Source organism: Cervus elaphus, chromosome X (assembly GCF_910594005.1).
Source record: "Cervus elaphus chromosome X, mCerEla1.1, whole genome shotgun sequence".
Taxonomy (NCBI): Eukaryota; Metazoa; Chordata; class Mammalia; order Artiodactyla; family Cervidae; genus Cervus; species Cervus elaphus.
In genome coordinates, this window is record NC_057848.1 from 114,738,383 (window position 1) to 114,763,307 (window position 24,925).

Genomic DNA, 24,925 nt, shown 5'->3' on the forward strand with positions numbered 1-24,925 from the left:
ACAGATGTAATGACAATTACTAGAAAAAAAACAGTCAAATCTGACTCAAAATTAAAGTCAGAATATACCTATAACAAAGATACAGAATAATAATAATAATTGTAGTAATAATAGTAATTTCCCACAAAGAACAGTCCGAGGACTCATGGCTTTATTACTGAATTCTACCAAATGTTTAAAGAAGAACTTATACCAATTCTTCACAAATACTTCTGAAAGAGAAAAAAAAGATGAAGGAACACTTTCCAATTTATTTTGAAAGTATTATTACCCTGATAACAAAATAAGACAAAGATAGGGCAAGACGAAAACTACAGATCACGTTTTCTAATGAATAGAATATGGAGGTAAAATCTGAACAAAATACTTACAAACCAAAAAGCAATACATAAAAAGGTTTACACCCCATAACCAAGTGAAATTTATCCCAGGAATATAAGGTTGGTTCAACAACAACAAAAATCAATCAATGTAATATAACATTTTAACAGACTAAAAGACAAAAACCACATGTGATTTAAATACACACAAAAAAAAAGCATTTGAAAGAATCCAGCAATGTTTCTTGATAAAAATATTTCAATAAACCAGGACTAGAAGGAAACTTCCTCAACTTGATAATGAGTATCTATGAAAAACCCAGAGCTAACACCATACTTAATGGTAAAAGACTGAAAGTTTTCCCCCTAAGACTGGGGACAAAACAAGGATGTCAGCTCTCATCACTTCTATTCAACATTGTACTGGATGTTCTAGTCAGGGCAATTAGACAAGAAAAAGAAATAAAAGGCATGCAGATTGGAAAAGAAGACAAAAAACTATCTCTTTTCACAGACTGTTTTATCTAATACAAAGATAATTCTAAAAATATGCAAAATAACTATTAAGTTGGTAAATTAATTCAGCAAGAATCCAGTATAATAAGATCAATATACACATATTAATTACATTTTAGACTAGCAATGAGTAATCCAAAATAAAATTAATAAATCAACTCCATTTACAAAAGCATCAAAAAGAATAAAATCTTTAGGGATAAATTTAATAAAAGTCCATGAAATTTGTACATTGAAAGCTATAAAACATAACTGAAAGAAATTAAAGAACAACTAAATAAATGAAAGATGTCTTATGTTCATGAATGTGAAGATTTAATATTATTAACATGACAAAACTCCACACTCTGACCTAACAAAATCCAACTATCACTTTTCCTGAAATTACAAGGTTTTCCAAAAATTCACATGAAAATGTAAGTGTCCTAGAATAGCCAAAACAATCTTGAATATGAAGGACAAATTTGGAGGACTCACACTTTCCAATTTCAAACCTTACTATGATGCTACAGTCATTAAGATGGGGTACTGGTTTTATAAGGAAAGATATATAGTTCAGTGGAATAGAACTGAAAGTCCAGATATAAGTGCATATATTTATGATTAATAGTTTTTAACAAGGATACTAAGATGACTATGGAGAAACAATACTCTTTTCAACAAATAATTCTGGGACAGCATGTTATCTACATGCAAAAATGAAGTTTGACTCTCACCTCATATTATCTAAAAAAAAAAAAAGAAAATCAACTCCAAATGGATCAAAAACCCAAATGGAACAGTTAAAACTACAGAATTCTTTGAAGAAAGCATAAGCGTAAATGTCTGTGACCTTGGATTAGGCATAAAGTTTTGGATAAGACACCAAAACACAAGCAATAGAGGGAAAAAATGGATAAACTGAACTTCATTAAATATTTTGTTCTTTAATAGATACCATCAAAAAAATGAAAAGACAATTTTACAGAATGGGAGAAAATGTTTGCAAATTATATATCTGATAAGAGACTTGTGTCTATAACTCACAAAGAATACTTACAAGTCAATAGCAAAAAAGAAATAATCCAATCAAAACATGGGAAAGGATATGAATAGTTATTTGATTATAGAAGATACACAAATGCCCAAAAACCATATGCTAAGATGCATAACGTCATTAGCTATTATATAAACACTAATCAAAACCACAATACAGTACCACTTCACACCCACTAGGATGGGTGTAATAATAAAAAAATAATAATAATGCAACATAATAATGAGCTGGTAAAGATGTGGAGAAATTCAAACCCTCATACAATGCTGATGGAAATGTAAAATGGTGAAGTCTCATTAAAAAAAAAAAAAAAGAAAGAAAGAAAACCCTTAGTCCCTGTTAAACGTAGAGTTACCATGAAAGTGCAAGTGTTAGTCACTCAGTTGTGTCCAACTCTTTGCAACCCCATCGACCGTAGCCCACCAGGCTCCTCTGTCCATGGAATTCTCCAGGCAAGAATACTGCAGTAGGTAGCTATTCCCTTCACCAAGGGATCTTCCCAATCCAGGGATCGAACCCAGGTCTCTTGCATTGCAGGCAGATTCTTTACCATCTGAGCCACCAGGAAAGCCCCATATAACCCAGCAATTATTATTCAATCAGACAAAACGAAATACTAATGCATACTAAAACATGGATTAACATCATATTAAGTGAAAGGATCCGGATACAAATGTCATGTAATGTTCCATTGAGGTAAATGTTGAGAATTTATAAATCCATAGAGACAGAAAATATTAGCAGTTTCCAGGGCCTGAGAGGAGGGGAAATTGGGAGTAAGCGCTAATGGGTACAGTGTATCTTTTTGAGATGATGAAAATGTTCTGGAATCGAATAATGGTAATGTTTTCATGATTTCTTGAACATACTAAAACCATGGAATTAAACAATTAAAAAGGGTGAATATTGTAGCATGTGAATTTTATCTTTAAAAAACCAGGCAACCCCAAAACAATAAATAAATAAAATAAAAAACCAGGCTCCTCTGTCCATGGGATTTTCCAAGCAAGAATTCTGGAGTGAGTTACCATTCCCTTCTCCAAGGGATCTTCCCGACCCAAGGATCAAACCCAGGTCTACTGCATTGCAGGCAGATTCTTTACCATCTGAGCCACAAGGGAAGGCTCCTAAAAAAAAAGAAAAATCCTACCATGCGTTTTGGTGCCAATAATAGGAGTCAGAAAAGAAGATCAAGAGTGTCTTGTAAATTGTACCTCAAATGATCTAAAGTAAAGTCTGCAGAGGTTTTTAAAGACTGAAATTCATTAATGAAGGCAGGTCTACATTAAAAGGTCCTGAAATCAATCTCATACATTTGTAAGATGTGGTAACATGAGCAAATCCTTTTCTATACATTACTCACAACACACTCATGAAGTAGAAAAAGCAAATACCATTAACAGCCTTGTAGATACAGAAGCAGAAGTCCAGAGAGCTTCAATGACTTGCCTAGGGTCACATGCTAGCTTTCGTTTTCCTAGTAGTGGTTTACTCTGCCATGATGCATGCATAAAGTGTGTGTGTGTGTGTGTGTGTGTGTGTGTGTGTATGTGTACATGTGTGCTAAGTCGATTCAGTTTTGTCAGACTCGTTGCAAATCTATGGACTGTAGCCTGTCAGATTCCTCTGTCCATGGGATTCTCCAGGCAAGAATACTGGAGTGGGTTGCCCTGCTCTCCTCCAGGGGATCTTCCCAACCCAGGGATTGAACCCATGTCTTTTATGTCTCCTGCATTGGCTGGTCAGTTCTTTAACACTAGTGCCACCACTCTTTTCTGAAAGAAAATGAACACTGTAACACTTCTCAACTTCTCATCTCATTCATGTCATTATCATCCATGTTCTTGCCTTCTGTGACAGCAAGATTCTATAACCTGTAGTGCCATGGGGTAACTTTTCAAAATAGTTCTTTAAAATTGCAAATCCAGTATTTCATAATGGAGCCTTGAGAGTGGTTAGATCCACACTCAGCTTTTCTATCATTCTCTTGTGTCATTACCATGTGCATATGTGTCATACCATATGCAGCAGTGCATGAAATGTGACAGATCGCTATAAAATGAAAGAATGGCTATCTTTATTAAATTGTGAAGGAGACAAGGATAAAAAGTACTCCTTTTTGTCATTCCCGGTGTCTGGCAAATAAAAAAAAATATATCAGTTTACACTAATTGAATACATGAGTGGATGAATGATTGCTCTTTTAATATTTTGTTGGCCATGATATCTTTCTGCAATGTGCTTCTTAAGGAAGCAGCCCAAGTCCTAGAAGATTATGAGGTTTTGAAAGTCTCCTAAAAAGAGTAGTTATCTTTCTGGAGTGAAAAGAATCAACAAAGAGAGAACTGTAGTTTTTATATTCCTTCCTTCTATAATGACTATTTGAAATCCTGGTTTCCCTTCAGTCCTAGTGAGTTTGGTGAGGCTGCTCTGTGGAATGCTGGCCTGGAGCCTCTTGGATGATGGATAGAAGGGGTCAGGGAAGCCAGAGGACAAAGCTTGGTTTTCTGCCACTTCACTGTCAGCCCACCACAGTCACTACTGACTCTGGTAGCTTGAGTATCAAGATAAAATAAAGAAAAGGACCTTGGAAGCAAATTCTCAAGGTTCCTATGTTAGCCATGCAGCAATGCCCATGAGCTCAAAGGGAGCATGCTAAAGGCCAAGAGATGGCTCCATTGGGAGAAACAGATAAAATTTTGAGGGTGATGAAATAGAAAAAGCCCATATATTTATAACTTACAACAAATGAATTCATTCAGATAATATCACTGTTCCCCTGCAATTTGTATACAGCAGCTTAGGAACCTGCCATGCTGCCAAGTGCCAGATCAAAGTCATGTCTGCTGGGGATTAAAAACACTAAGCAATGAAACAAGGGCTTGCTTTTAGAGTGACTTTTGCTTTTGCCATAAACACTGCAACTTATCTGCACAGACCTTTAGTAACCTTGCAAGTAAGACCCAAACATGAGCTGTAAAAGAAAGGCATTCCTCATGGCCTCTCTTGGCCATCTTCTAGCTACTACTCACTTGCTGGAAGAAAATAATTACCTGTATAAATAAAATTGTCTGCCTAGCCGTATATCTTGCAAAAGAGGTTGGACATACTGTCAGTGAATTTGGAGGTTATATTTGTGATAGACTATTTGGGGGGGGGGATAAAATTCATTTTTAGGATCCTTGAGAGGTATTTCAAAGAGGTAATCATCTGGTGTGACTGCAGATGTACGTTATGTACATGCAAATAAAGGAGCAATTTGCAAATTAAACTGTTTCTCCTACAGACAACTCTTTGCAAAGGGTTTCCAGAGATGTCAGAGGCAAGTATTTATATAACATAGGCATGACTGTCCTGAATGATGATAAGGAGATCTCCCAGAAACTAATACTCAAAGAATGATTTTCAATTTGCACACTGTTTTCACAAGCAACAATTCCTTTGGCTTTTTCAACCACTATAGTATCTCCATTTTGTAGATGAATTAACTGAGGCTTAGAAAGGTCAAGTGAATTTCCTAAGGCTAAATCTACCACATCCTAGCTTCTTGGAACATGTCTGAAGCTAATCAGAGGACAGCTTATCTGCAGGCTCTATTCTCTGTACATATTCACTGGTAATAGCAAACTTTGGAATATTTCCCAGAACAATGACACTCTCCTTGAAGCAAATACACCAATCACATTCTGCTCTAAACAGGAGTCAGGTCATTCACAGGTGTTTCTAGCAACATGGATGTCAAATGCTCACAGAATCATAAGAGCTTGCTCTTAGAGACTGACCTTCCTCTTACTGGATATGTGTCTAAATTTTTGGCATTTCCCTATGACCCCAAAGGAGCATAATGGATAGATTAACAAACAAGGAAAAAGGATTACCAAGTGAAGATTGGGTCAAGTTGACATGAGTAAAAAGAGAGGGGGTACAGGAGAGGATAGGATGCCTTTTGATGGGGTGGAGGCTTCATGGAGGAGTGGGCACTTGAGTGAAGCCTTGAAGGAAGATGGGACTTAAGAAAAGGCACTTGAAGCAGGAGGGGAGAAGCCTGAGTAAAGGTGAGGAAGGGAAAGTGTGAACATACTTCCTTGGGGCTCTGATTTAAATCAATCATTTGCTGTACAATCTCTTTTCCATTTTGCACTTACCCCTCTTATGACACTTCTCACAGCAGTACATAATATTTGTTTCCACACAGATATCTCCCAGTAAACTTTGAGATCTTTGCAAGAACTGTGAGTCATTCATCAGTGAGTTTCCAGCATTGAGCAGAAGCCCTGAAATATATTAACCTAACTGTGCACTTATTGGTTTGCTCCCATTGGACTGAGAATATGTTTTACTCATCTCTCCCTAGCACTTAGCACAGGCCTAGCATACAGTAGATGCTGAATGTTTGTTGAATTGAGATGACTTGTAAAATAAGGGTAGTAAGAATATCTATTACTCCGTAACATTGTTGTGAAGATTAAGTAAGCATTTAGTGTAGCATCTAACACAAAGAAAATGTTCAGTAAATATTAGCTGCTATAATTATTATCATCATTATCTTTTGTTGTTGTTGATAAGGCTTCCAGACCTGCTGATGGGAATAGGCCCCTCAAACTGTGCCAATCTTGGTCAGGGCTGTCCTTAGGTATGGGGAGCTATGCCTGTAGATTTTTCTCTCCCCTGTCCCATCACACTGCTTCTGCTGCACTCAAATACCTTTTGTAGTGTAAAACTTTAGCTGACCTTGGAGGGCATGTCCATCAGACTGGAAGCTCTCTGAGGACAGGGCCATCTCACACTCATCTCTGGACTCATACAGGGCCTCATACAATATATGCATGCTTTTAACAAAATGAATGAGTAAAAGCTACTCTTCCTCTTCTTCCTCCTCTTCTAGGCTACCTCCAGCTCTTCTTCCCTGACACTAGAGTACATGAGTACAAATTCCTATAGTCCGAAGTCCCTCCTAAGAGACAGGTACCAGGGAGCCCTGTGTTGCCTACCTCTGTTCTACCCTTCATAGCTCTAACTCCTTTTAGGTCTTTGGTACTTGGGAATGAATATGTCTACAAAGCTGCAAAATTATTGCCGTCTGATTTATGTCTGAAACATGTCATATGTCTAAAAATAATTACTATCAAACTACCCATGTAAATAGCAACAGATGAATTATTTAACTTATACCTGCACTTCTAGAGTGAAATAATGGGACCCCTGGAACACAAGCTGAAATTTGACATGGAGCTGATTTCTCATTCACACATTAAGAGGCATTGTCAACATTGTTTGATTCACCTTTTTAGGAAGTCTGGCACTATGTAAGAAAACTTCTAGCTACATTATCTCATGTAACCCTTAGAATTTTTCTGGTGGTCACCATTATCCCAATTTTACAAGCAAGAAAACTAAAGTTCAGGGATGACATGTCATTTTCCCAAGATCACAGAGTTAACAAACATTGGACTCGAATCAAGTCTTCTACTCCTATATCAATAGGGCTTCTGAGTAAAAAACACTTTATTTTTGTAGGGTTTAACTAGTTAGGTGAGAAATCTTTCCACATCTCCATAGCCCTTTCTATTGTTTCCTGCATCTATCTCTGCTCCCATGGAAGCACAATCTAACCTAAACTTTCTGACTATTGTTTAGTAACTAAGTCATGCCTGACTCTCTGCGACCCCATGGACTGTAGCCCACGAGGCTCCTCTGTCCATGGGATTTCCTAGGCAAGAATACTGGAGTGGGTTTCCATTTCCTTCTCTGGGAGATTTTTCTGACCTGGGGATTGAACCCACATCTCCTGCACTGCAGGCAGATTCTTTACCACTGAGCCACCAGGGAAGCCCAAAAGTTGCTGACTAGTCCTTTTGAAATTGCAAAACAGACAAGAAAATCTTCTTCCAAGTGACATGATTACAGAAGAGTTTCTAGAGAGCCATGGAAGCTATAGAGGTGGGGTGGCAGAAGAGGCCCTCAGGACATTGGAAAACAGGAAGCCTTTAATCATAAGCAACACAAATGAAGGATCCTGTCTCTGTTTTGAAGCTGAGCAAAGCTCAGGGACCTCAAGGATTGGATACCCACTTACTGATGAGCTCCCTCCAGGCCCTAGGCAAGATGTTAACTTCCCTTCTCTATATAGGGTTTTGGACAAGATCTAAAGATGATTCAGTTAGGAGTTAGTGATAAGTAGTATGTTACATGTGGGATGGCTGACTTTTAATAGGATCGATAATGAAGAGTGGGTATGGATGTCAATCTATGGGAAGCAGAATGAATGATGAATCATGAGAGAGTTTCATTTTATACACAGTAAAGTCACAGGCCACACTAAGGCATTATCTGATTTTTGAAAGAAATACCCCCTCCCTCACAAATAACAAAGCAATAATAGTACAACCAGACTATATTTCTCCAAAGCACTAAGAATGTAGTAGACAGTACTCTAGATAAAATACAGCCCAACTTGGTTTTAAAAAATACCCATCTGGCTTCAGGAAAAGAAGCTTTAAAAATGTATTTACACAGGTGCTGGCTCAGGTTTCTATTGAATCTGGCCCCAACATACTTTTAAGACACTCCTCTGGCTGGATGAGGGAAACCAATGGTTGAAGAATGTGGAGGATAATTTATGAACTTTGTTAGCTTTTCTCCTGGCCTGTGGCTGTGGATCTGAATTTACCAGGGAGGTCAGACAAATCTTGTTGCAGACAAAAATACACAGAGAACTCTGACACCTTCATGTCCAAAGCCCAAAAGTCAAGAGAGGCAATGGACACAGGCATGCTGGGCTTTCTGGGAAATGTTATTCATAGTGCCCTGGGAGACATAGAGGAGAGAGGAAGATATTAACCTTTGCTATGTTCTTATACAAATGCTATTGGACCTTCAGATCACCAATTAAGTGACACTGAAGATAAGTGGTTGTTTGAGAACCTTACACCAACCCAAGGCCTTCTTTACCAAGGAACTGCCATAAATACTATCTGCCACCTCTCCTCTCTGCTACTCAAAGGACATCATAAGTGTATGTGTACTAATGACCATAGCTCCATTTCAGTAGATGAAATCAAAACTTATTGGGCACTGGAGCTGTGCTACATATTATTTAGCTCTTACAATAACCCTGTGACCTGTACTATCCTCACAGAAGCACAAAGAAGTTACATGAGTTGCTCAAGGCCCAATATCTATCTATTTTGGCGTCAAGGATTGAACTCAGGTCTGTTTTACAAGATTGATGCTTATAAATTGAACTGCTGGCCAATGGAAATATCTGGAATATCCATAAAATTTTAGAGATTTATTGTTAAAAAGATTTAGGCTGTTATACATTTATTGCTAAAATATTCAAGATCATTTAGTGCAATGCTTTTATTATTTAAATGGAATTTTGAAGTGAAAAGAAGGAATGGTAGATAGAATCTGCTTCTCTTTCACTGCATTTCATTCCACTACCTAGATAGCAACATGCTTCCAAAAAGCCCAGAAACTAGAGTAGGATAGCAATGTACAGCTCAGCATTGGCACAAGGTGGGGGTGGGGAACAGGCATAAAAGGCCAATCGAAGGCTGATCAAGGGATCTGTTGCATCTGATGAGGTTCCCCTCAACCACCTCTGGACTCCAGAATGTTCCTTAAACAAGTATCCTGCTTTCATGCAGCCCTGTCTTTGGTCAGTCTGTTCGATATTCCTAAAGTTCACTTCCTACCTTTTGTAACTGGCAGAATATTGTTGTTGTTGATGTTTAGTCACTAAGTTGTTGTGTCTGACTCTTTGTGACCCCGTGGACTATAGCCCACAAGGCTCCTCTGTCCATGTGATTTCCCAGGCAAGAATACTGGAGTGGGTTGCCATTTCCTTCTAAAGGGATATTCCTGACTCAGGGATCAAACTCACATCTCCTGCATTGGCAGGAGGATTCTTTACAACTGAGCCACCTGGGAAGCCCACTATCTTGGAAACTCTGTGTCATGTTCACTCCATAGTCACTAAAGAGTCATATGATTTTGGACAAGTCACTTTAACTCTTCTGTGCCTCAATTCCTTCATTTGTAAGTGGGACAAATGATAATACCCACATCATAGGGTTATTGTGAGGACTGAATGAGAAAATGTCTACAAAACAATTGCATATTGAGTATGCAATAACTAGTTTTTGTTATTATCTCTTATCCCAGTGCCTTGTATAGGTCTAGTGCACACAACAAATAAACACTGACTGTTTGTTGAATAAATGGATGTTATCTGGGAAAAGTGCCAGTCATCAAATAGTCATTTTAGATATCCCTGCAGTCAAGATAAAGATTTATTATGTTGCCTCACATAGTTCTTGGAGTTGCCAAAGCAACAATCTCTGAAGCTATGAGGCTGGAGAATCCCTCAGACAAGAAATAAGAAACTACTGGAAAACCTTAATTTCTGCCATTTATATGTTCTATGAACCTAGGAAAGTCACTTCCTCTCTCTCTGAGCCTCAGTTTCCTCTTCTACAAAATAGCTTGGTCAAGCTATTTTTATTTTTAAGTCCTCTCCTTCTAATTTTTAGCAGGTTAGCACTTAAAGATCATGTGGTTCAAAGCACTGAAAATCTTTTAGGTCTTTTCATTAAATATCTCTTGGCTGAATCAATGCTGAGAAAGTGAAGGAACTTGTGAACATGGAACTATAGAAATGTGATTATTTAACTTATGGACCTGTAAGAGGTCCACAGTCTCCAGGGCCCACATCCAGGTACCACAGTGAAATCATTGTTCATCCACCCTATCAGGTGTCCCAAGAGAGGAAGGACAATAAAAACCTCGATAAAGAAGAACAGGATTTTGCCTCTGTCAATTTTTAGCTCTATCCTGAAAGACAATATTTTCTGGTTTATGACATCAAAGAGGAGGGGAATGGAGTTCTCTTTCTCCTGGCCCCATAGAAAACATTCTGTGGTACACTTCTCCAAGTAGGCTCAAAGCAAAGAGTCTAGGAACATGATTCTAACATTTGTATCCATACACACTGTCTGAGTTCTTCAGCTTGGCAATGAGAATTAAAATTCTCATGAGCCCAGGTGTTAAATCATGCTCCCTGTTCTGTGGTTCTGTGATGAGAGTGAATTAAGGAGCTACCGAGCCTGGTTTCATAAGAATCAGAACTTTCCCTCTGAACATTAAGAGCTAGTGGAAAGACTATCACTCACATGTCCCTGGCCCTAACTAATGAAGAGTTTCTGGTGAACCACTAGCTATTATAAGTTGGTTTTTGTTGTTGTTGTTGTTGTTGTTTAAGGAAGAACATTCCCTGTGATGTTAGTGTTACTCACTGGTTTCTCCCCATAGTACTTAAAGTCTTTCTTCTTTAATTTCTGATTCTGTTGTTTCTCTTCACCGTTGTCTTTCTTGTTTGCACTTTCCTTCTGCTTTAGGTTAGTATGTTTATATATTTGAGAGGTAGCTGTGCCATAAGAGAGTGACTGCTACCTTTGGACCCAGAAGACCTGGGTTTAAATCCAGATGTTCCACTTACTCCTGGAGAAGGAAATGGCAACCCACTCCAGTATTCTTGCCTGGAGAATCCCATGGACAGAGAAGCCTGGCAGGCTTACAGGACATGGGGTCGCAAAGAGTTGGACAGGACTTAGAAACTAAACTACCACCACCTCACTTACTAACTCTTGATTAACTAAAAAAAAACATCAGTTTGCTTACATGGAAAATCAGGAGGATGACCTCTCCCTCTGTTCCAGGTGGTTGGGAAGTTCAAATGGAAATGAAATATGATGGCTGAAGAAATTTAAAGGTGTCCAGGGTTATGATCACTAGGTTCCTTCAGGCAGGATCTGTATCTTGAGTATGTGAGCCTAATATCCCATGTGTAGTAATTATCCAGCAAATGTATACTGACTGGATGCATGATAGATTACCACCAGGCCAGTTCTTATGAAGTATTCAGTAAGATATAGGCACCAGTGCAGCCAGAAGCTGTGGTGATTCCAATGGGATGCATCAGGAGTCACAACATGGACTGGAAACAAATGGACTGAGAATTCTAATCCTTGCTCCCTTTATAAAGAATCATTAACCCCAACTCTGTTTCCTTTTCTGGATAGAGGGAAGTTCCCTTTTCTGTGCTTTCTTCTGAAAGGTACAAAGCTTACCTGCCTCCTTGGAATGCTGAGAACAGTTGCTAGCTCTGAAGAGAAGTATGAACACCTGAATAATAGCTTCCAGAAGTATGCACACATGGCTATTATAACTGAAGAGATTGCTTTTTTAAATAATGGATTCTCCCAGAATTCAGTTGTTATGAGGGACAGTGTGTCGGTTGCCATGAGACTAGATTGGAGACTACAGAAATAAGAAATAACTCCTACCTCTGAAGAAAGAGTGGGTCTAACACTTACCTGTGCAATAGCAGTCAACTGCTAAAATCTACCACCCAGAGTTTCATAATTACCAAGAGATTCTCTTGGGATTTAAAAAAAAAAAAAAAAACTTCTGCAGTATATGGATGGGCTTTAAAAATATAACACATTGGGGAATAGTAAGGCAAGGTGAAAGGAGACAATGGACTCAGACGATCTTGCAGGTGACATAGAAACTTCTTGTTAATCATTGCTTCATTAAATGCATTTGCTATAAATTATCAGCCACAGGGCCCTATAGACCAGCAATGGCAAATTCTTGACATGGCCCCCAATTGGGGTCTAATAGGAGACTTGGGTGGGCATCAACTAGAACGAGTTATAGAGCTAAATTTATGCTGCAGGCCTGTGGTCTAGTCCTACTATGAGGAAGACCAGAATTAAGCCAACAAATGTGTAAAGACAAAGAATCATAAGGAAGTGTATGGTAAATTCATAACTCAACTGGCCACCTGGGCCCTACTTTCTCTGAGACAGCTTTTCCATAACACTTCATACCAGATAGTCCTCAAAGCTACCTTCCTCTATACTATCTGGGTTATATGTGGCATCCGAGGGCTTCCCTCACAGCTCAGTCGGTAAAGAATCTGCCTGCAGTGCAGGAGACCAGGGTTCAATTCCTGGGTCGGGAAGATCCCCTGGAGAAGGAAATGGCAACCCACTCCAGTATTCTTGCCTGGAGAATCCCATGGACAGAAGAGCCTGGCAAGCTATAGTCCATGGGGTCGCAAGAGTCGGACACCACTTAGCGACTTTACTACCACTACTACTATGTGGCATCCAGCAAATTCACTCATACATATTTTTTTTTCACTCATACATATTTTATAATTATCCACATGGTTACAGTACAAAGGCCTAAAAATTATGTAGAATATTTTCAGTTTCTCCTCTGGGTATTGCAAGGTTGAGTGATATAGCAGATCATCAGAAAAAAGTATCCTCTTCTAGCATTCCAAGAATGTTTTATTTTTTCCATTTAGAATGCTCAGGACCTAGGCATTCTAGGCAAGCAAGGCATACAAACTTTCACTGGCCATATCAGAAGAATGTTTAAAATTAGATAATCTAGAGAGTTACTGAGACATCAGAGATCAGAAAGAGCCAAATTTACTATGCAGATTTGTAAGCAGAGGAGTGACCATCTAAAGCAAGTCGACAAACAACAAAAATTCACAAGTCAAATTTAATGTGCTGTTTCTTTTTGTGTGGCTCAAGAACTGAGAATGCATTTTAGATTTAAAATAGCTGAAAAAAATAAAAAATAGTATTTAAAGGCATGTGAAAACTGAATGAAATCTAAATTTCAGTGCCCATAAAGTTTTACTGGAGCACAGCCACACCCGTTAGTTTTGTCTAGGACTGTTTTTATGCTGCAAAGGCAGAATTGAATAATAGCATCAGAGACTATATAGGCCACAAAGTCTATTACTATCTGGCCTTTTACAGAAAAATGTTTGCTGACCCCTAATTAAAGTCTGGCTATGATATTTTTAAAAAACCAGAGTCAGATAAAAGATACTATGAGCTTTGTGGAAAAAAAATCTCTAAGACTTGTGCAATAAGAATCAGTCAACTTCTTGGCCAAAGACACCCGATGGAGGCCCTTTTGAAGTTACAAGTAGGGCTTTCTAGGTGGAGATAGTGGTAAAAAAAAAAAAACAAAAAAAAACAAGAAAAAAACCGCCTGCCAATGCAGGAGACATAAGAGACTTGGGTTCCATCCGTGGGAAGGGAAGATCCTCTGGAGTAGGGCATGGCAACCCACTCCAGTATTCTTGCCCAGAGAATCCTGTGGACCGAGAAGCCTGGCAGACTACAGCCCATGGGGTCACAAAGAGTCAGACAGGACTGAAGCGACTTAGCATGCACACACAAAGTTGCAATTAGATCCTCCTAACATAGCTAACTTGCCCCTGGGAAATGTTACTCCTAAAGTCAGGGAGTGAAGAGGACACTGATATGCACCAAAAACTCTCTGCAAGACTCCAAACAAGAAGTAACATTCAATTCCACATGAGTTGAGGTGGGAAAGAGTAGATTTAAAGGACAGAAAGAGTTCAATGAGGGTTCACTTACATTACTTCCCTCACAGAAACCTGGGGAGAGAGAGAGAGAATCAAAGCCACACTTACATAAAATTTGCCAAGGATACTAAATTGGGACATATTGTAAACATCAGTGAGGATGGTGTAATTCTTTGAGTTCAGAATGTAAACTACAGTTTCAATTTTATGATGTGTACCAAACAGTGCTCCATGCGTACAAAACAAATGGATGTACAATCTCCAATGTTTTACTAGAAAATGTCTGAAAAATAGTAAATTCTTGAGCACATAATGCACATGATGAATTAATTAACCCTCTTTGAAACATGATGAGGTAGAGATGAGGATTCATATCCTGATTTTCCAGATGAGAAAATGGAAAAGAAAAGAAGTTATCCAGCCATGGTCATAGTGCCGGGAGAAGAGGGAATCTTAGAGTCCTGACTTTTAACTCAGCCCATCCACAGTGCACTCTCTGAGCTGGCTCTATCCTCATCTGAAGATTGTGTTTTTTTAAGAGACGGGAGCTAGGATTCACCATCTTCTAGGAAGGCAAAACCAAATGTGCATATAGGTATAAATGCACATGTTTGCTGATGCTGAAATAACAGTGATGGTGTTTGTTATTTGTAGAATTGTCACAATAAGTCTAAGCTGAAAGGGCATTTTAAAAGTATCTTAGTTTAACTCCCTTATTTTACAGACAGGGAAAACTGAGGTCCAAGCAGGGAAATTTTCTTAGCCAATGTCACAAAACTAAACCCCCTTCAAGCACCTACTCTGCTCAAGGACATCACCTTCCTTTGATTTCCCGGTCTTTTTGATAGCATCCAACATGCCTTCCCCTTTCACCTTCCCATTCATCCCACTCACCATCATTAGCTAATTCTCTACATGCTTGTTTCAAACACAGAGACCATCCTCTCAACAGCACTTACACAGACACACACGCACATACACACATTCTTTCAATAAGTTTCCATCAAGCAGCTTTTAATGATTTTTACCCCCGTGGCCTACAATTGTTTTTTTATCATCATTTTTTTAATCCCAAAATAAGCAGATTCTTGACTAGCCTCTCCCTCACCCTAAACTCCCAGCAATACTGACAATGAGAAAATGTGAGGCTCTCTTCTCTTCTTCCTCAACAGGAAAACCTGGCTAGATTACAATCGACTCTTTGCTGAGTCTTGCACCAATGACAGCATTAAAGCCTCATGGTTTATGAACTACCAAAGCTAGAAATGGATTTTTTTCTGACGTGCCAGGCTTTTAAGTCTTGTACCTGTGCCCAGTCCAGAGATTTCTGAAACCTTGAATAAAGTGGTAATCAACACTCTGAATACTCCATCTGAGTTAACTGACAACAACAAACAAATTAGGAAGAAAAGATTTGTTCTCCCACTCCCTCCAAGACAGGTGGAATTCCAATTTTCAACCAGGCAGATTCAGAATCACCTTTAGAAAGGCCATTTGGGCAATAAAGATGCATTGTAAAAATGAAAAAAAATCAATAAATGTTCTCTGCAGGTAATAAGACAGCCCCCTGCCTTCAAATAGAGGTAATAATGGCAGTAAACTGCAGTCACCAAACTTTAAAGGTGAAAGAAAACACCAATATTGTTTTTTTTCCTTTTGCTTTGTTTCATGTTTTTTTAAATCACTTTCTCCTGTCCCTCAAAGGGCTCAGGATTGGAAACTGGGGTTCACATTCCAAAGGAACCAATGGGCTCCATAGTTTTGTAATGAACACACTGGAGATTTTAATATTTCAAAGAGTTTAAAGCATTTGGCTCCATGAGCTCACAGAGGCTCATTTTCTCAAAGAAAATATTACCAAGTTTCTCTAACAAGTGATTCTAGGGTCTGAAGAATTTTGAGACCTTGCTGGATTTCCAAATGCTTGGCAGTTTGAGTGATTACCCCTCTCCCAGCTTCCTTGTTTTCAAATAGTCCAAGATCCACATAATAGCAGAGCTCCTCCCAGGCAGCCCTGCCAGCTGCCCTTCTGCCCGCCTCCCTCCCTCAGCCCTAATTTCTGTAGAAAGCTCCCATGTGGAATATGTTATGACAGCAAAATCTTCCCTTTCACAATATAGTTGATCATTTACACAGTTTTCCAAAAACAACAATATCGTGACCCAGATTTTTAAAACCCAGAGGCAGCATCAAATACAATCTAATCTATCTAACTATTGAATTTGCTTTTTGCTTACTTTCTTGAACTCTTTTCCCATCGGATATAGTTGCTATTACCGTGGTGCCTGGGCTTACTGACATACTGCTTTAGATGGGTGCTATGGTTCATTCTCTGCTCTATAGACAGGGCCTAACTGAAGCCAAGGTATGAAGAGGCAGGTTCTCACTGGAGATGTTGGGGTGATCTGAAGTCTTTGGTACTACTCCTCATTTCCTTTTCTGACAACCATCCTTTTGTGAGTATTCTTAAGGAACGAAGACACTGATCTCTGTCTCTTTCCAAACTGCCTACGCCTGGGCACTCGGGCACTGGACCTCATATTGCCCAGTTTAAGCAGTAGCAATGTGCCACTCAGGGTAATGGGTGGAACATGCAGCATGTTTTCTTTAATGCTAAATGCTATCTGTCTTCCTATTGCCTGGGGAACTAGAAGAAAACAAAATAGGTTTCCATTTTATAGGTATTCCTTCCACCTGGCCAAAATGGTGAAAAGATAATCATCATTCCAATTGGCTGTCAATAGGGAGACCAGTTAAAGGGCACATGCTTTCTAAGTTTTCTCTAGTTGCCAAGAACTCTGTGGTGCTTCTGCTATCCTCTGGTGGATGTCACCACATTCCTGCTGAAAGGTATGGCCACCTTTAAGACTTTCCTCAGGGATTATAGCTTTATATAAGGAAAGACTGTCTCTTTCAGTTCTGACTTAAAATTTCTAGAGCAGTGAGAAGGAAGAAAAAGGTCTTGGCAGGAAGTACTTCCTTTGTGAAAAGTGGAGGCAGGAGTAGATATTGGTGTTTAGCAACTGAGTTTGCTCCCAGAGCAGAGCATCTCTGTCTAGAAGCTGTTCATTAGTGTCCTTTCAAGAAGGAATACTTAGTACAGAATGGGGAGTGAAGTGGATGGGTAGGAGGCTTAAGCCTAGGGAGACTGGGAAGGAAGGAGGCAATAGCATATATAGGAGGTCTGGAAGTGTAGGAGGTCTTCCTGCTGTAAGATGTAGCCTGAGCACCTCTTGGGGCTAAGCAGATATTAATTATTTTAAGCTAAATAATACTAAGGAGCCAGTTTTTGAGGCCACTTAGCCAAATATAAGATACAACTTAGTTCAGGGTTATGGGCTATTGGACAGGGTCCGAGGGAGAGAATAAAAGTTTCTCATCACTTTGGATACCCAAAGAGGCAGCAGCAGGAGGGAGCAGGTGCATAGACTGATGGTCTGCTGAACAGTGAGAACACTTCCTTTCTGGGGCCAAGGCCAGGAAGCCTTCACTAAGGAATAGTCTTGTATTCACCACAGAGTACAGGCTGGGGACTTGGTCTGGATTTCTCCACTTCTAACCTCTCTAATAAGGACATTTTTTCCCTCACTATGCAGGAGAATGGAACACAAGCAAGGAGGAAATTAAATCTTTTCAAATCATTAATTTTTTTCTTTTGTTCCTAGGACCCACCAAGCTCCAAGCACCAGCTGGGACCAACTTCATTGCCTTCATTGCTTGTACTAACAAGGCTGCCAAAGACAGGGTTCCAGCAAGTATGAAAATTGACTTTTTAAGGCTCTTAGGTTTTTTGAACCAACACTGCCAGTGACTTTGTCCCAGAGATCATAAAATCCTGAGTCCTGATAGACTGGTGTCTCTTTTTAGAAGAGAAAGAGAGAGAAAAGTGAGTGTCTAAGATCCTTTACCTTCAGCGGCTCTTTTAAAAAAGACTTTGCAGCTTCCACAAGTGAGAGCTCCATAGTGACAGCCAGAAGCTTCATCCCCACAAATCAGGCAGGTCTTCTGGGGTGGAAAGTAATAGTCGATGGGCAGAACATGGTCCCTGGTGGTCTCCAAACTGAAAAGACCCAAGAGAAATAATGAAACACATGTCAGTAGTTGGCAGAAACAGGAAGGTAGAAGTCTGAATCTTCAGGATTAAACTGCATGTGTAAATTATTAGTTATTGCTTAACAGAGTCAGTGTGAAGCTGAATTTTCCTTGTACTTCTCCTAGGGATTATTTTTGTAGGGTTTTCTATCACGTGGACAGGGCCCTTCTGGATCCTATGAAAGGATTTGAGAAGTTTTCTGAAATCAGCCAATCCCTTGGGCTATGTCTGCATGAGGGACGGATGAAGGCAGAAACCTGAGGTAAATGTCTCTAACTTAAGGTGATGGTCATGAAACAATTTCAGAGTAATTAAATGGTATGGACTCAGTCCTAAAACCTTACTTATCCAAAGGGAGACCTATGGTGATACCAGACTAAGCATCAAAGCAGTTTGATGTGCTTTGTTCTAGTTCTCTGAGCCTTACTCTCATCTGTAAGTAGGAATAATATTACCCATCCTACTGAGCTACTTGTGTGAACAGAAGTATAAATTAGCCAAAAGGATAAAAACCTCTTGTAATGAGTACAGAAGTGAGGAATTACGATTAGTATTTTCATGCTAGTCTTCTTTTTTCCATTCCCTTTCTTTCCTTAGGAGTCTATATAGATAACATGGACATTTCCCCATCCCCATTCTATAACATAAAGTAGCAATTAAGTAATACACAGTGATGCTGGAAATCTTTCAGGCAACACTCCCAACCCTTAGCCATTAGAATACTCATGTTCCTTGGGCTAAGACAGAGCTTCAAAGGTCACCTAGTTAACTGTCTATCTCCAAGAGGATCTGTGTCTGTGTCCTTCCAGGTGGACTGAAAGAGAGGGCCAGAAACCCAATCCTAAAACCTTAATGGAAAGGTAGATCTTAGTCTCCCACAGTAATAAATTCAAGTTTAAATAAAGGGAATATGGTTCATACTACTGAAAGGTCAATTTTTTTTCTCTCCTATGTCTTATGTCTAATCATTAAACAAAGCATAAGTGGTTTCCCAGGTTAATCTGCCACAGGTAGGTGACAACTGCCTATTCTCTTATCCACAAGAATGCAACCACTATTTTATTTACTTTTTTTTGCTTTTACTTATTTATTTGAGTATAATTAATTTATAATATGGTGTTAGTTTATGCTATACAACAAAATAAATCAGCTATAAGAATACATATATCCCTTCCCTTTTGAACCTCCCTCCTCCCATCCCACTTTCTCTAAGTCCTCACAGAGCACCATGCTGAGCTCCCTGTGCTATACAGCAGCTTTCCACTAGCTAGCTATTTTACATATAGTAGTGTATACATGTCAGTCTACTCTCCCAATCCATCCAAACTTCCCCTACCCCACTGTATCCACATGCCCATTTTCTATGTTTGCATCTCTATTCCTACCCTGCAAACAGGTTCATCTGTACCATCTTTGTAGATTCCATACATATTCATTAATATATATTTGTTTTTCTCTTTCTGACTTATTCCACTCTGTATGACAACAAAGGCTGGGGAAAGTGTGGATAAAACAAAAACCCTCTTGCACTGTTGGTGGGAATGTAAATTGATACAACCACTGTGGAGAAGAGTATGGAGGTTCCTTAAAAAACTAAGAATATATAGCTGCTATATGACCCAGCAATCCCACTACTGGGCATATACCCTGAGAAAGTCATAATTCAAAAACACACATGTACCCCAATGTTTACTGAAGCACCATTTACAATAGCCAGGACATGGAAGCAACCTAAATGTCCATCAACAGATGAGTGGATAAAGAACCTGTGATACATATACACAGTGGAATATTACTCAGCCATAAAAAGGAACAAAATTGGTTCATTTTTAGTGATGTGGATGGACCTGGAGTCAGTCACCATTTTTTATGAGTACTTCTTTCTTACTAAGGCAAGGAGGAAGGAAAATAAGCTCTAATGACAGCCTGTTTGTTGTGTTGCATGATTTCAACTCCTCAAAACAACACTGTGAGACATTTATTATTATTATTATTATTATATCAAATGAAGAAATTCAGACTGAGAGTGGAGAAGCACAAAACTTTTTGAAATCAAGTACAGGAATCTCTGACTCCAAATCTAACACAGTGTCCATTACCCTATTGTCTTCTCAGTAATCACCCTCACTTTCTACCCAGGCCTGTTTGGTTATCATATTCAGCACAACCATCAGAATCCCCCCCCAAAGCATGAAATGTTATGCTCCTCTCAACCCTAAGTGAGAAACCTTGGCAGGGCAAGAGCAAAGAAGGCTTTCACTCAGGCTACACTTGACAAGCACTTTATCTCTAAGAGACAAATATTAGCCTTTATTCACAGCCAAAATACAACAGAAAGCACTCAGAAACTTCTGCTGATATGCAAACCCAGCAGCTGATTATGGTGGCCTATCTTTGCCCCCATAATTCATCCCAAGGCAGCAGGAGTCTATCCACCAAACTAAGGCTAGGAGGGCCATGCGTTTCACAGGATAAGAGCTCAGTTCCCACATACGAATGAGCCAAAACCTAAGAACATCATTCCTTTGGCTAAAAATGTCATTTCCTTGGGTAAAAATTGTCGCTTTTTAAAAGTTTATTTATTATCCATCTTCTTACATTTCATGACTTCTATAACAAATAAAAACAGTTCAAATAAAATCAGAAGGACATGTAATATTAAGGTACTTTACATGCCAGGCGATTTCATATATATCAACTCATTTAATCTTCCCAACAACTCTGCCAGGTAGTTCTGTATCATCCCTATATTATAAGAGAGGAAGCTGCTGCTCAGGAAAACTCAGTAAACTTGTTCAAGATCACTGTTCTAGTAAGTGGAAATGCCAGGTTGCCATCCTAGGTAAGTCCAACTGCAAAGTGTAGATTTGTAACCAATGACTAACCATATTATGAAATTGAAGGTCTAAATTAGGTAGATAGATTCAACTCAACTCCTATGGACGAGATACAGGTCTAGGTGTTGGGAATATACTAATGATCAAGATATGAACTTTGCCTCTAAGCAACTTACTATCTACTACAGAAGAAAGACAGGAAGCAAAGAACTGTATAATTACATAGCAGATGATATAATAAAGCAAAGTGCGTACTGCTACAGATGAGAAAGTACCTCAAAGATAGAAATGCTTTTTGAAAGGTATGTTGTTGTTTTTCAGTTGCCAATTTGTGTCCAACTCTTTATGACTCCATGGACTGTAGCACGCCAGACTATCCTGTCCCTCACCATCTCCCAGAGTTTGTCCAAGTTGAAAAGTATAAATATATGTATGTATGTATATACATATGCATATATGTATATATACATATATTTACATATATAAAATGACAGTAGTTATTATTATATGAATGAAAAGTAAATATTAGATAAACAAAATATATGTATATACATGTATATATACATATATGCATATATAGATTTATGTATATATAAAATAATGACAGTAGCTATCATTATATGACTGAAAATTAAATATTAGATAAACAAAATGGGAGCCTGCATAGAGTAAATAAGTGGTCCTTTTAGAGACTTTAAAAATAATCAATCAAATTTATAGTCAACACTCCAAGACTGAAAAAAAAAATCATCATTTTAATTATTGGGGCTTCCCTCGTGGCTCAGACAGTAAAGAATCTGCCAAGAATGTGGGAGACCCAAGTTTGATTCCTGGGTCGGGAAGATCCTCTGGAGAAGGAAATGGTTACACATTCCAGTACTCTTGCTTGGAGAATTCCATGGACAGAGATGCCTATAGGGCTACAGTCCCTGGAGTTGCAAACAGTCCAACATGACTGAGCAACTAACACTTGATTCATAAGATATGAATATAATGAAATACATCTCACATAAAAATAGCTATGGATAAAGAAGCTGTGGTACATATATACAATTGAATATTACTCAGCCATAAAAAGGAACACATTTGAGTCAGTTCTAATGTGGTGGAAGAATCTAGAGCAGAGAATACAGAGTGAAGTAAGACAGAAAGAGAAAAACAAATCTCGTATATTAACACATATATATGGAATCTAGAAAGTTGGTACTGATGAACCTGTTTCCAGGGCAGCAATAGAGATGCAGACACAGAGTATAGACTTACGGGAAAGGGAAGTGGGGAGGAAGGAGAGGGTGGGTTGTATGGAGAGAGTAACATGGAAACATATACACTACCATATGTGAAATAGATAGCTAATGGGAATTTACTGTATGACTCAGGGAACTCAACCTGGAGCTCTGTGACAATCTAGAGGAGTGAGATGGTGGTAGGAGGTGGGATGAAGGTTGAAGAAGAAGGGGACATACATATACCTAAAACTATACAAAAAAGATCTTCATGACCCAGATAACCACGATGGTGTCATCACTCACCTAGAGCCAGACATTCTGGAGTGCAAAGTCAAGTGAGCCTTAGGAAGCATCACTACAAGCAAAGCTAGAGGAGGTGATGGAATTCCACTTGAGCTGTTTCAAATCCTAAAAGATGATGCTGTGAAAGTGCTGCACTCAATATGCCAGCAAATTTGGAAAACTCAGTAGTGGCCACAGGACCAGAAAAGGTCAGTTTTCATTCCGATCCCAAAGAAAAACAATGCCAAAGAATGTTCAACCTACTGCACAACTGCACTCATCTCACACACTAGTAAAATAATGCTCAAAATTCTCCAAGCCAAGCTTCAGCAGTATGTGAACCGTGAACTTCCAGATGTTCAAGCTGGATTTAGAAAAGGCAGAGGAAACAGAGATCAAATTGTCAACATCTGTTGGATCACTGAGAAAGCAAGAGAGTTCCAGAAAAGCATCTACTTCTGCTTTATTGACTACGTTAAAGCCTTTGACTGTGTGGATCACAACAAGCTCTGGAAAATTCTTAAAGAGATGGGAGTATCAGACCACCTTACCTGCCTCCTGAGAAATCTCTATGCAGGTCAAGAAGCAACAGTTAGAACTGGACATGGGACAACAGACTGGTTCCACACTGGGAAAGGAGTACGTCAAGGCTGTATATTGTCACACTGCATATTTAACATATGCAGAGTACATCATGCGAAATGCTGGGCTGGATGAAGCACAAGTTGGAATCGAGACTGCTGAGAGAAATATCAATAACCTCAAATACGCAGATGATACCACCCTTATGGCAGAAAGCGAAGAAGAACTAAAGAGCCTCTTGGTGAAATTGAAAGAGGAGAGTGAAAAAGCTGGCTTAAAACTCAACATTCAAAAAGCAAAGATCATGGCATCTGGTCCAATCACTTCATGGCAAATAGATGGGGAAACAGTGACAAGACTATTTTCTTGGGCTCCAAAATCACTGCAGATTGTGATTGCAACCATGAAATTAAAAGATGCTCGCTCCTTGGAAGAAAAGCTATGAGACCAACCTAGACAGCATATTAAAAAGCAGTCTGCCAACAAAGGCCTTTCTAGTTAAAGCTATTGTTTTTCCAGTAGTCATGTATGGAAGTGAGAGTTGGACTTTAAAGAAAGCTGAGTGCTGAAGAATTGATGCTCTTGAACTGTGGTGTTGGAGAAGACTCTTGAGAGTCCTTTGAACTGCAAGGAGATCCAACCAGTCCATCCTAAAGGAGATCAGTCCTGGGTGTTCATTGGAAGGACTGATGCTGAAGCTGAAACTCCAACACTTTGGCCACCTGATGCGAAGAACTGACTCATTGGAAAAGGTCCTGATGCTGGGAAAGATTGAAGGCAGGAGGAGAATGGGATGACAGAGGATAAGATGGTTGGATGGCATCACCAACTCGAAGGACATGAATTTGAGCAAGCTCTGGAAGTTGGTGATGGACAGGGAAGCCTGGCATGCTGCAGTCCATGGGGTCGCGAAGAGTTGGACATGACTGCATGACTGAACTGAACTGATGGCTGATTCACGTTTAAGTGTGGTAGAAAGCAACACAATAATGTAAAACAATTCCCCTTCAATTAAAATTAAATAAATTTAAAATGTAAAAAAATAAGAAAAACTTTAAAGGATGTGGAAGAGGAGGAGAAATAATGAAGGCAATTTTACAATTTGAATTTTTCTTAATTACAACCCACTTTGGCTAGAGGCCTGAGATATGACCTTACCATGCCAGTATCTGCCAACCTCCCACCTCCTCTCTCTGGCAAAATTATTTGGACAGGATTCCCACTGACCCTGACAAAGGGCACACTGCTATTCTGTCTCATGGACTGATCTTCTGGCACTGGAAATGAAAATTCCGATTGCAGTCCCTCTCCCATATTTGTATTCTAGAGAAACTCATGCACATTTGTACCAGGAGGTATGTGCAGAAATGGACATTGCAGCTTTGTTTATAGAAGCAGAAAAGATATAGGAGAAAGAATGAATAAATTATATAATATTCATTCAATGAAATACAATTCAGTAATGACAAGGAACAGAATACATCTACAAACAGGTGAATTTTCACAAGCTAATGTTGCAGGAAAAACCATAACTCATAATAGCCTACATACAATATGATTCAATTGGATAAAGTTTAAAAAGAAGTAAAAGCAAACAATATGT

The 24,925-nt window shown here is 39.0% G+C and overlaps 1 protein-coding gene across 2 annotated transcripts in view; it reads right to left on the minus strand.

The window, feature by feature from the left end:
- AR (androgen receptor) overlaps positions 1-24,925 on the minus strand; it is a 191,121-nt gene that overhangs the window by 63,835 nt on the left and 102,361 nt on the right. For both annotated transcript variants that reach the window (XM_043895534.1, XM_043895533.1), the window contains exon 2: positions 18,208-18,359. In XM_043895534.1, the coding sequence (XP_043751469.1) occupies positions 18,208-18,359 (152 nt within the window). The remainder of the gene's footprint in view (positions 1-18,207; positions 18,360-24,925) is intronic.